The sequence below is a fragment of the Chlorocebus sabaeus genome, chromosome 6, assembly GCF_047675955.1.
Source record: "Chlorocebus sabaeus isolate Y175 chromosome 6, mChlSab1.0.hap1, whole genome shotgun sequence".
NCBI classification, from domain to species: domain Eukaryota; kingdom Metazoa; phylum Chordata; class Mammalia; order Primates; family Cercopithecidae; genus Chlorocebus; species Chlorocebus sabaeus.
The window spans coordinates 13,583,586-13,596,915 of NC_132909.1; the positions used below are offsets into that span (position 1 = coordinate 13,583,586).

The window sequence follows — 13,330 nt, forward strand, 5'->3', positions numbered from 1 at the left end:
GAACTATAAAAGAACAGTTGAGCTTGGCTCCTCCTGCTTTCTTTAAACTTGTCCGTCATGATCCATTGGTGGGTCAGGAAATTAGTAAGTTGCATCAGCATTTCTGTAATAAAATAGAGTAACAATATCAGAGCCCCTTAGCCAGAATGGTGCACATTGTGGCAATAACTGCTGCTGCTTGCAGTAAGGGATGTGATGAAAACAGATACAGATTAGAAACAGGTCCTTTAATATTTTATTTCAATAGTTTACATAGGGTAATGTATTTCCAATGATAGTAAATGTATTTCTTATAATGTGTTGTGATTTAAAAAAAAAATGTTTCCTAAACATTGCATGGAGGGGCAGGGGGGAGACTTACATCATATAATTGGAACCAGAATTTTTCAGTACTCTTTGCTTTTAATACTTTAACATTTTCACTTAAATACTATCTTTTTATAGGACATCAGTCCTTCAAACCAGATATGATATCCCAGTTGGAGAGGGAAGAAAAGCTTTGGATGAAAGAGTTTCAGACCCAAAGAGGTAAGCATTCAGGTGAGAACTGTGCAGCTGGAATCGTAGTTAACAGCTGTTATTTTTCCTTTATTCAGGATAATTTCTTCTCACCCAGCCGAGAGACTTTTTAAAAAAACGTCTGTCATGGCTGGGCGCGATGGCTCAAGCCTCTAATCCCAGCACTTTGGGAGGCTGTGGCAGGTGGATCACTTGAGGTCAGGAGTTCAAGACCAGCCTGGGTAACATAGCAAAACCCTGTCTCTACAAAATATAAAAAAATTAGCTAGATGTGATGGATGTGCCTGTATTCCCAGCTACTCAGGAGGCTGAGATGGGGGTATTGCTTGAACCTGGGAGGTATGGGTTGCAGTGAGCCGAGATCCACTACTGCACTGCAACCTTGGTGACAGAGCAAGACTCTGTCTCAGAAAAAAAAAAAAAAAGAATAAAAACATCTGTCACATCATGTCACTCCTCTGCTTCAGACCCTCCACTGGCTTCCCATTTCACTGACTGAAATCAGTGTATTTAAGGAGCTTGTAAGACTGTATAATGTTTGCCTACTCACCTAGCTTTATTATTCTGTTTTTCCCCCTCCCTTTGTCTCTGCCACCCTCACTTGTTCCTCAAATATGACATCTGCATCACAGCCTTTTACTTTCTGTTCGCTGGCTGGAATGCTGTTTTTTCTTAAACCTCTGTCCTCTTTCTGATTGATTGATTGATTGATTGATTGAGATAGGGTCTCACTCTGTTGCCCAGGCTGGAGTGCAGTGACACAGTCTCCACTCACTGCAATCTCCATCTCCTGTGCTCAAGCGATCCTCCCACCTCAACCTTCTGAATAGCTGGAACTACAGGTGCACACCACCACACCCGGCTAATTTTTGTATTTTTTGTACAGACAGGGTTTCCCCATGTTGTCCAGGCTGCTCTTGAACTCCTGGACTCAAGCAATCTGCCCACTTCAGCCTCTCCAAAATGCTGGGATTATAGACGTGAGCCACTGCGCCCAGCCCCTCTTCCTTATTTCATTCATACCTCTGCTCAGAAGTCATTTCATGAGAGGCTTTCTTAAAATAACATCTTCTGGCCGGGTGCGGTGGCTCACGCCTGTAATCCCAGCACTTTGGGAGGCCAAGGTGGGCAGATCACGAGGTCAGGAGATTGAGACTATCCTGGCTAACACGGTGAAACCCCATCTGTACTAAAACTGCAAAAAAAAATTAGCTGGGTGTGGTGGCGGGTGCCTGTAGTCCCAGCTACTTGGGAGGCTGAGGCAGGAGAATGGCATGAACCCGGGAGGCAGAGCTTGCAGTGAGCCAAGATCACGCTGCTGCACTCCAGCCTGGGCAATAGAGTGAGACTCTGTCTCAAAAAAAAAAAAAAAATTCCATCTTCCCTTCACTCTCCATGTCCTTAATTTGCCTGAATTTGTGTGTAAGCACTATACCACCAAGGCTTATTCACATATATTTATTTTTTAATTGTGGTAAAATATATATAACATAAAACTTTAACCTTTTAACCATTTTTGAGTACATAGTGACATTAAGTACTTTTACATTGTTGTGTAGCCATTACCACGATCCATCTCCAAAAGTTTTTCGTTATTCATAACGAAACTCTGTACCCATTAAACAATGACTCCACATTCCACCTCTCTCTCCAGCACCAATGAACCATTGTTCTACTTTGTGACTCTGAATTTGACCATTCCACGTACTCAAGTGGAATTATATGTTTGCCCTCTTGTGTCTGGCTTATTTCCCTTAGCCTAATATCTTTGAGGTTCATCTATGTTGTGGCATATGTCAGAATTTTCCTCTTTTTTATGGCTGAATAATATTTCATTATAGTACAGTTGACCCTTGAACACTGTTTTCCACAACAGCAGCACCATTTTACATTTCCACTAGCAGTGCACAAGGTTTCTAATTTCTCTACATCCTCACCAACACTTGTTATTTTCTGGGTTTTCTTTTGTTTTGTTTTGTTTTGTTTTTAAATAATATCCGTCTGAATGGGTTTGAAGTGGTGTCTCATCGCGGTTTTGATTTGCATTTCCCCAATGATTAGTGATGTTGAGCACCTTGTCATAGGCTTATTGGCCATTTGTATTAATATATCCTCTTTGGAGAAATATGTGTTCAAGTCCATTGTCCATTTTTGAATCAGGTTTTTTTGTTGCTGAGTTTTGGAAGTTCTCTATATATTCTGGATGTTAGTTCCTTATCAGATGTATGAGTTGAAAATCTTTTCCTCCTTTCTGTTTGTTGCCCTTTTTACCCTGTGGATACAGTGTCTTTTGATATAAAAAGTTTATGTTGGGCGCGGTGGCTCACACCTGTAATCCTAGCACTTAGGGAGGCCGAGGCAGGTGGATCACGAGGTCAGGAGTTGGAGACCAGCCTGAGATGGTGAAACCCTGTCTCTATTAAAAATAAAGAAAATTAGCCAGGCTTGGTGGCGGGCACCTGTAATCTCAGCTACTTGGGAGGTTGAGGTAGGAGAATTGCTTGAACCCAGGAGGTGGAGGTTGCAGTGAGCCAAGATCGCGCCACTGCACTCCAGCCTGGGCTACAGAGTGAGACTCCATCTCAAAAAAAAAAAAAAAAAAAAAAGTTTTTAGTTTTCATGAAGTCTAGTTTGTCTGTTTTTTTCTTTTATTGCCTGTGCTTTTGTTGTCACATCCAAGAGACTACAAAATCCAGCATTGTGAAGGTTTCACCATATGGTTTCTTCTAGAAGTTGTGTGGTTTTCATTTTTTTTCTTTTTTTTTTTTTGAGACAGAGTCTTACTCTGTCGCCCAGGCTGGAGTGCAGTGGCATGATCTCAGCTCACTGCAACCTTCTCCTCCTGGGTTCAAGCCATTCTCCTGCCTCAGCCTCCCGAGTAGCTCAGATTACAGGCACCTGCCACCACGCCTGCCTAATTGTTTTTTTACTTTTAGTAGAGACGGGGTTTCACCATCTTCACTAGGCTGGTCTTGAACTCTTGACCTCATGATCCACCCGCCTCGGCCTCCCAAAGTGCTAGGATTACAGGCGTGAGCCACCACACCCAGCCAGTTTTCGCTCTTACATTTAGGGCTTTGATGCATTTTGAGTTGATCTTTGTGTAAGGTAAGGGTTGACCTTCATTCTTTTGCATGTGGATATCCAGTTTTCCCAGCCCCATTTGTTGAAAAGACTGTCCTTTCCTCATTGAATGGTCTTGGCAGCATTATCAGAAATGATTTGGCCCTACATGGAAGAGTTTATTTCTGAGTTCTCTAGTCTGTTCCTTTGGTCTATATGTCTTTATGACAGTTTTGGTTAATGTAGCTTTGTAATAAGTTTTGAAATCAGAAAGGAAAAAAGATTCCTCCGTATTTTTTCTTCTTTTCAAGATTGTTTTGGCTATTTGTGGTCTCCTGCAATTACATGTGAGTTTTAGGATGAGTTTTTGTATTTCTGCAAAGAAGAAATTGGGATTTTAATAGGGATTGCATTAAATCTATAGATTGCTTTGGGTGATTTTGGTAACAATATTTAATTGGTAACAGGTTTTTTCTGTAATCTTTAGGGTTTCTACATACATCTTTTGTGAACAAAGATAATTTTACATTTTCCTTTCCAATTTAGATGCCTTTTCTTTATTTTTCTTGCATAATATCTCTGACTAGAACTTTCAGTACTACTGTGTTGAATAGAAATGGTAAAAGTGGGCATCCTTGCCTTGTTCTGGTACTAGAAGAAAAGCTTTCCATTTTTCACCATTGAATATGATGTTTGCTGTGGGTTTTTAATGTTATGGCCTTTATTATGTTGAGTTAGATTTTTTCTATTCTTGGTTTAAATATTTTTGTCATGAAAAGATTTTTAATTTTGTAAAATGCTTTTTCTACATCGAGATGATCCTGTGTTTTCTTCTTCATTCTGTTGGTGTGGTATATTACATTGATTGGTTTTCATATGTTACACCATCCTTGCATTCCAGAACTAAATCTCATTTGGTCATGGTGTAATTCTTTTAATATGCTGCTGAACTCTCTTTACTAGGATTTTGTTGAGGATATTTATATCAGTGTTCATAAGGGACATTGGTCTGTAGTTTCCTTTTCTTATAGTATCTTTGTATTTGGTATTGGGGGAATCCTGGTCTCATAGAATGAACTAGGAAGTATTCCCCCCTCTTCAGTTTTTTGGAAGAGCAAAATGGATTGGTGCTAATAATTCTTCAGATGTCTAATAGAAATCACTAGTGAAAGTCCAGGACTTTGCTAGGAGGTTGTTGATCACTGATTCAATATCCTTTGTAGGTATAGGTCTATTCATATATTCTGTTTCTTCCTGATTCAGTGTTAGGTTGTGGGTTTCTGAGAATTTGTTCATTTCATCTAGGTTTTCTAATTTGTTGGCATACAGTTGTTCATGATACTCTCTTATCCTTTTGTTTCTATGAAGTCAGTAGTAATATACCAACTTTCACTTCTGATTTTAGTTATTTGAGTCTATTTTTTCTTAGTCAATGTAGCTAAATGTCAATTTTATTGATATTTTCAAGGAGCCAACTCTTGTTTTATTTTCTCTATCCTTTATTCTCAATTTTATTTATTTTTGCTCTTATCTTCATAAGATTTGATTCCTGGCCGGGCGTAGTGGCTCATGCCTGTAATCCTAGCACTTTGGGAGGTCAAGGTAGGCAGATCACCTGAGGTTGGGAGTTTGAGACCAGCCTGACCAACATGGAGAAACACTGCCTCTACTAAAAATATAAAATTAGCTGGGCATGGTGGCACATGCCTGTAATCCCAGCTACTCGGGAGGCTGAGGCAGGAGAATCGTTTGAACCTGGGAGGCAGAAGTTGCGGTGAGCTGAGATCACACCATTGCACTCCAGCCTGGGCAACAAAAGCGGAACTCTGTCTCAAAAAAAAAAAAAAAAAAGATTAGATTCCTTTCTTCTGTCAGCATTGGGTTTAATTTGGTTTTGTTTTTTGGTTTTCACATTTTTACTGGAAGCCACTGGGGAGGGTCCTCCTCCCTGTCAGTGGAGGTGCTCACAGTTTCTTCAGCCACTCCAGGCTTGGGCCCTGGGAGTTCTGGGGTTGGCTGGACACGTAAGGCACACTGCCATCATCTCAGACAGGCATTGGGTAATTGTAGGGTGTGGCCTGGTTGATCATGATGGCGTACTTGGTGTAGGGGCTGAGTGGGGGCAGAATTATAGCATGGCCTGCAATGGTGAAGGACACAGCCAGCACCGACTCTTTGGCCCAGGCATTCTTGAAGAAGGCAGCAAGTCTTGCAGCCATCATGGTCTCGGCAATGGCGATGGCTTGTTATTTTTTTCAGTTCCTTAAGGTGTAAGGTTATGATGTTGATTTGAGACCTTTCTTCCTTTTCTTTGTAAGCATTTATAGCTATAAATTTCCCCCTGAGCACTGTTTTTGCAGTGGATTTGTTTTCATTTATCCCAAGATATTTTCTAATTTCCCCTGTGATTTCTTCTTTGATCTGTTGGTTGTTCGTATATTAATTTTCACGTATTTATGGAATTTTCAGGTTTTGTTCTGCTGTTCATTGCTAGTTTCATTTCATTTTGATCAGAGATACTTTGTGTGATTTTAATCTTTTTATATTTATTAAAGCTTTTTTGTAGTTTAACATATGGAGTATCCTAGAGAATGTTCTGCATGTACTTCAGAAAAATGTGTATTCTGTTGTTATTGGGTAGAGTGTTCTGTATAATCATAGTCTACATGTATATATTTCCATATACTTCAAAAATGTATAAAACATAGAACTTTGATTAATTCTAAAATTGCTTATGTCCTTTGTTAAGATATCATATAATCCACCAAACTGAGGGAGATATGTGATAAAAATGACTTAGTAGGATACCATTTGTAATGCCACCATTCAGTTCAGTTTTAACATTCATTTTACATCTTTTTCTGTTAATGAAAATTGACTTGATAGTTTAAATGGATAATTTCTGCTTCTCCACCCTTCCCCCAACATACACATAATTTGGATGACCTATTTGTTTTCCTTTCTATGACTTTAAACTTTTTATTTTGAAAACTTAAAAAACATAGAAAAGTAAATAATGCCACAAACTGTATATCCATACTGTCTTAACAGTTATCGACTTTCCAGTGTTCCTGTTTTTTCTATTCCCTTCTGTTTTTTTCTGGAGAATGTCATATTTTTTTCTGGAGAATGTCTTATCACCCATAGATTTATCAGTGTCTATCTACAACAGTAACTCCTTATTGTCACTTAATATCCATTCTGTAAGCAGTATGGGCTCATATGTATTTATTGTATACTTTGTGTTATAATCCAGTATTGCATTGTTTATTTTGTTACCAAGTTGTTTCTACTTTGATCACTTGGAGCTTTTTCAGGTTGCCTCTTGTGGTTGAAATCACCAGTGATTTCTAGAAATGCAAATTAAAACAATAGTGAGATATCATCTTATACCCGTCAGAATGGCTATTACTAAAATCTGTCATGGATCTCAGGAGATCTCAGATAATGAACTCAAGATGGATTAAATAGCACCATTTACTCAATAGGATGTCCTTTCCCCAGTGAATGTTTTTGTCAACTTTGTCAAAGATCAGTTGGCTGTAGGTATGTGACTTATTTCTGGGTTCTCTCTTCTATTCCATTGATCTATGTATCTATTTTTATATCAGCACCGTGCTGTTTTGGTTACTTAGAGCTGTGTAGTGTAATTTGAAGTCAAATAATATAATGCCTCCAGCTTTGTTATTTGCTTAGGATTGCTTTGTCTATTTAGGCTCTTTTATGTTTCCATATGAATTTTATAATTGTTTTTTCTCATTCTGTGAAAAATGACATTAGTATTTAGATAGCCATTGCACTGAATTTGTAGATTGCTTTGGGCAGTATGATCGTTTTAACGATATCGATTCTGCTGATCCTTGAGCACGGGATATTTTTCCATTTTTTTAATGTCATCTGCAACGTCTTTCATTATTGTTTCATAATTTTCCTTGGTTAGCGCTTTCCCCTCCTTGGTTAAATACATTCCTAGGTATTTTAATTTTTTTTGTAGATATTATAAATTGGATTATGTTCTTGATTTGGTTTTTAACCTGATCATTATTGTTGTATAGAAATGCTACTGACTTTTGTATATTGATTTTTTTAATCCCGAAACTTTACTGAAGTCATTTATCAAATCTAGGATTCTCTTGGAGGAGTCTTTAGGGATTTGTAGGTATACGATCAGATTGTCAGAAAACAGATACTAAATGACTTACTCTTTTTTCCAATTTAGATAGTTTTCTGCCTTTCTCTTGCCTGATTACTTTTCCTAGGACTTCCAGTGCTATGTGGAATAGGAGTAGTGAAAGTGGGCAATTCTTGTTTTATTCCCGTTCTTAGGGGGAATGCTTTTAGCTTTTCCCCATTCAGCATGTTACCTATGGGTTGTCATATATGACTTTTATTATTTTGATGTATGTTTCTTCTGTGCCTAGTTTGTCGAAGGTTTTTATCATGAGAGGATGCTGAATTTTGTCAAATGGTTTTCCATATCTGTTGAGATGATCATGTGATTTTTGTTTTTAATTCTGTTTATAGACTTAATCACATTTATTGGTTTGTGTATGTTGAACCATTCTTGCATCCTTGGAATAAAACCCACTTGATCGTGTGGCTTATCTTTTTGATGTGCTATTATATTTGGTTTGGGGTGTTTTGGGGGGGGTTGTGTTTATTTTTGGAGGATTTTTGCATCTACGTTCATCAGGGATATTGCTCTGTAGTTTTCTTTTTTTGTTGTGTCTTTGTCTGACTTTGGTGTCAGAGCGATACTGGCTTTGTAGAATGAGTTAGGGAGGATTCTCTCCTCTTAGATTTTTTGGAAGAGTTTTAGTAGAATTGATACCAGTTCTTTGTTCCTTTTGTGGAATTCCACTGTACATTTGTCTAGTCCTGGGCTTTTTTGTTCTTGGGAGGTTTTGCATTGCTGATTCAATCTCACTGCTCATTACTGGTCTGTTCAGGATTTCTGTTTCTTCCTGGTTCAATCTTGGGAGGTTGTATGTTTCCAGGAATTAGTTCATTTTCTCTAGAATTTCTAGTTTTCAAGTGTATTGTTCGTAATAGTCTCTGATCATGTTTTGTATTTCTATAGAATTAGTTGTAATGTCTCCTTATTCATTTCTGATTATGTTTATTTGGATCTTCTCTTTTTTTGGCTAGTCTTACTGTCAGTTTATCAGTTTTATCTTTTCAAAGATAAAAACAAGCTTTTCATTTCGTTGATCCTTTGTATGGTTCCTTGATTCTCTATTTTATTTCATTCTGCTGTGGTCTTTGTTATATCTTTCTTCTGCTAGCTTTAGGTTTGGATTGTTCTTGTTTTTCTAGTTCCTGGAGGTGAGACATAAGGTTGTTAATATTTATCTTTTTTTTTTTTTTAATGTAGACATTTAACGCTGTAAACCTCCCTCTTAGCACTGCTTTTGCTTTGGTATATTGTATTTTCATTTTCATTCATTTCAAGAAATTTAAAAATTTGTCTTAATTTTGTCATTAACCCAAAGATTGTTTAGGATCATGTTTAATTTTCATGTATTTGTATAGTTTCTAGAGTTCTTCTTGGAATTGATTTCTAGTTTTATTCTGAGGTATGAGAAGATACTTGGTATGATTTTGGTTTTTTTTTTTTTTTTTTTTTTTTTTTGAGACGGAGTCTCGCTTTGTCGCCCAAGCTGGAGTGCAGTGGCGCAATCTCGGCTCACTGCAAGCTCCGCCTCCCGGGTTCCCGCCATTCTCCTGCCTCAGCCTCCCGGGTAGCTGGGACTAATGTAGTGAGACTTGTTTTGTGACCTAACATATATTCTATCTTGAAGAATGTTCCATGCACTAATCAGAAAAGTGTATATTCTGCTGTTGGGTAGAATGTTCTGTAAATATCTATTAGCTCCATTTGACCTAAAATTTAAGTCCAGTGTTTCTTTGTTGATTTTCTGTCTCAGTCGTCTATTTAGTGGTGTCTGTGGGGTGTTGAGGTCCCCCACTGTTATTGTATTGCAGTGTATTTTTTTAGGTCTAATAATACTTGTTTTATGAATTTGGGTGCCCTGATGTTGGGTGTGTATGTATTTAGGATTGTTATATCTTACTTGTTTATTGATCCCTTTATCATTATGTAATGAGCTTCTTTGTCTTTTTTTTACTGCTGTTGATTGAAAGTCTTTTTTATCTGATCTAAAAATAGCTACTCCTGCTCGTTTCTGGTTTCCATTTGCATGGAATATCTTTTTCTACCTCTTTACCTTCAGTCTGTGTCTTTATCAGTAAGATGAGTTATGTGGCCATTTGATTTCTTTATCTTCTTTCTTTGTGTAATTATTTTATAAGGCCTGCGAGTTTTATACTTTTGTGTCTTTTATGATGGCAAGTATCAACCTTTTGTTTTCATGGTTAGAACTCACTTGAGCATTCCCTGTAGAGCTGGTCTAGTGGTGACAAACTCCCTCAGTGTTTATTTGGGGAAGGCTTATTTTTCCTTCATTTATAGAGCTTATTCTAGTAGGATACAAAATTTTTTTGTTTTTTGAAGTAACTTGAAAATAGAATCCCAATCTCTTCTGGCTTGTAAGGTTTCTACAAGTTGAATCATCTGATGGAGCTTCCTTTATAGGTGACTGGACACTTTTCTCTTGCCGACTTTAGGATTTTATCCTTTATATAAACCTTAGTTTGATGACTGTATGCTGTGGTGAGTTCCATCTTGCAATGTATTTTCCTGGAGTTCATTAGATCTCTTTTATCTGGATGTCTAAAGCTCTTGCTAGATTAGGAAGTTTTCCTCAATTATTTCCTTAACTAGGTTTCCAAACTTTTTACTTTTTCTTCTCCCTCAGGAATACCTATGATTCGTAGGTTTGGTTGCTTTATGTAGTTTCATACTTCTTAAAGCCTTGTTTTTTCTTCTTTATTCTTTTTTCTTTACTTTTGTCTGACTAAATTAATTCAAAAGACCTGTCTTCAAGTACTGAGATTCTTTCTTCTGCTTGTTTAGTCTATTGTAAATGCTTTCAACTGTATTTTGTAATTTCTTCAATGATTTTTTCATTTCCAGAAGTTTTTATTCGTTTGGCTTTTTAAAAAAGATATCTATCTCTTTCTCTTTGGTAAATTTCTCATTGATATCCTGAATTGATTTTTTGTATTGCTTTTCAAATTTCTTTTGTATCTCATTGATCTTCCTTAAAATTAGTATTTCAAATTATTTATCTGGCTCATTTTTTCCCTTATGATCTGTATTTCTTTTATGTTGTTTTTTTCCTGTTTTACTACACTGACTAGAACTTTCAGTAATGTTGAATAAAGGTGGCGAGAGTGGATATACTTGCGTTGTTTCTGATTTTCTGAGGGAAGCATTTAGGTCTAATTTTAGAATGTTAAATCAGCCTTGCATTCTTGAGATAATCACTACTTTGTCGTGATTTATCCTTTTTATACATTGTTAGATCTGATTTGATAACATTCTGTTAAGAATTTTATAAATATGTTCACTAGGAATATTAGTCTGTAGTTGTCTTTTCTTGGAATGTGTTTGTCTTATTTTGGTGTTAGAATAATGCTGGCTTCCTAAAATGTGTTGAGAAGTATTTACAGCTTTTCATTTTTCTGTAAGAGTTTGTCTAGCATTGGTATTGTTTCTTCCTTAAATGTTTGGTAAAATTCATGGATGAAGCTCTGTAAGCCTCAAGTTTGGTTTGTGGAAACGTTTGTAAGTATGAATTCTATTTCTTTGGTAGATAAGGGCTATTCAGATTATCTGTATGTTCTCAAGTAAACTTATTTTGTGTGTTTAAAGAAATTTGTCCATTTCATCTGCATTGTTGCATTTATTGCCGTAAAGTTCATAAGTCCCTTATCTTTTTAATAATGTATACAGGATCTATAATTATGTCACCTTTCATTACTGATATTTGTAATTTGTATCTTCTTTCTGTTTTTATCATGCATGCTAGAGTTTATTAATTTTATTGTTCTTTTCAAATAACTAGCTATTTATTTCTCTTATTTTCTGTTTATGCTTACTTTGCATTTAATTTGTTCTTGTGTTTTTAGTTTCTTTGACACATTTCTGCTTTATAAATTTTGCTTTAAGTAGAAATTTTGATATGTTGGTTTTTTATTTTCACTCAATTTCTAAAGTTTTGAATTATTTTTGATCCATAGTTTATTTAGAAGTATGTTGTTTATTCTCTGAATATTTGAAGATTTTGCAGAGATATTTCTATTCTTAATTTCTGATTTAAATCAGTTGTGGTTAGAATACCCTTTGTATGGCTTGACTCCTTTTGCTTCTGTTAGAACTTGTTTTATGGCCTAGAATATGGTCTATCTTGGAGTATGTTCCATGTACACCTGAAAATAACATTTTCTGCTATTATTGGATAGAGTGTCCTGTAAAGGCCAAGTAGTCAACTTGGTTGGTAATATTGCTTCAAGCCTATATCTTCACTTATTACCTACTTGTTTTCGGTTGTGTTTGCTTTATTTTTAACATAATTGATTGTTTTTGTTTTGTTTTGTTTTCTGGCTGCTGCTGCTGCCGCTGCTGCAGCTGAGACCTTTTTTGTTTCTTCAGCTTTTGTGCATTCTGGGAAACCTGGATTCACAGAGCCTTCTTAGTCAAAAGCCACGGTCAGTGGGCTGTTTAATAATTCAGAGGGGAAAGGTGTCTTTAGTCCCCAGTTCCCTGCATGTCTTCCCAGAGTTGTCATAATAGGTCTTATGGACGTTTTTGAGCGTCTTTTTCCTCTGGTTGATGTTCATCAGCAGATAGCATTTGTGGGCTTTGTCCTTTCAATGTATCGGCATGTGTTTTTCGTAACTGCAGATCTTGGCCAGGCGCAGTGGCTCATGCCTGTAATCCCAGCACTTTGGGAGGCTGAGGTGGGAGGATCGCTTGAACCCAGGAGGCAGGGGTTGTAGTCAGCCGAAATCATGCCACTGTACTCCAGCCTGAGTGGCAGAGCAAAACTCCATTTCAAAAGAAAAAAAAAAAAACCGTGGACCTTGATGTTCAAGTCAATAATTCTAGTCTCTGGGGAGCTGGTGTCCTCAGGGCTTGCCATGTCCTTTTTTATGAACTATTTGGCTTAATTTTTGGCTTCTACTGGTTAGCCATCTCCAAAGACAAGTGTCTTCACAATGTCATCAACCTTCTCAATTCTGGGAAAGTTCTGGTAGTCTTTGAGCAGCGTACAAGGGCACAGGTCATCATCTTGGCTGGGCTGGACTGGTTTCTGAATGGCATATCCACAGGCGGCCTGGAGGAAGAGACTTGGAGGCTACCAGCACCACTGTTTGGACGGAAGTCTGGTGCTCCCTCCTCTTGGCTTCTCAAGAACTGGAGCTTGGGTCCCAATGGAACTTAGTGCCCTTCACACAGTCCTTGACATGGTGACTTCTGACCCCCAAGAGGCCAGGGCAGCTGTCCATTTCACAGCATGGACTGGGTTACATGAGTGCCACCATGCATCTTCCTACTTGCTTTACTAGCTGTTGGAAAGCAGTATTGAAATCTCCAGCTATAAATATGGATTTGTCTATCAGTTATTTTGAGCACATTTCTAACTGTGCAGGTTGTATAATGAGAGCCTATAATTGAGGCATGTATTTTGCCTGATTTATGTAGTTGCTACTTATGATTCAGTTCCTGTAGCCAAAGAAGAGGTGACTTTTAATTTACCATTCTTATAGGCAAGGAAGTCAATTTTTCCTTTCCAAGTACTTACTGAGATATCATTTTGTTGCTCTGCAGCTGGCTGGTTTC

At 37.3% G+C, this 13,330-nt stretch overlaps 1 protein-coding gene and 1 pseudogene across 4 annotated transcripts in view; one reads left to right on the forward strand and one right to left on the reverse strand.

Moving 5' to 3' along the window:
- Nucleotides 1-13,330, forward strand: part of ZNF235 (zinc finger protein 235) — a 31,466-nt gene that overhangs the window by 5,382 nt on the left and 12,754 nt on the right. For 2 of the 4 annotated variants that reach the window (XM_037991790.2, XM_037991789.2), the window contains exon 4: nucleotides 445-540. In XM_037991790.2, coding sequence (XP_037847718.2) covers nucleotides 445-540 — 96 coding nt within the window. The remainder of the gene's footprint in view (nucleotides 1-444; nucleotides 541-13,330) is intronic. The other 2 variants (XM_007997094.3, XM_007997093.3) reach the window with 1 other exon arrangement.
- On the reverse strand, nucleotides 5,379-6,066 carry LOC119621752 (NADH dehydrogenase [ubiquinone] 1 alpha subcomplex subunit 3 pseudogene; annotated as a pseudogene).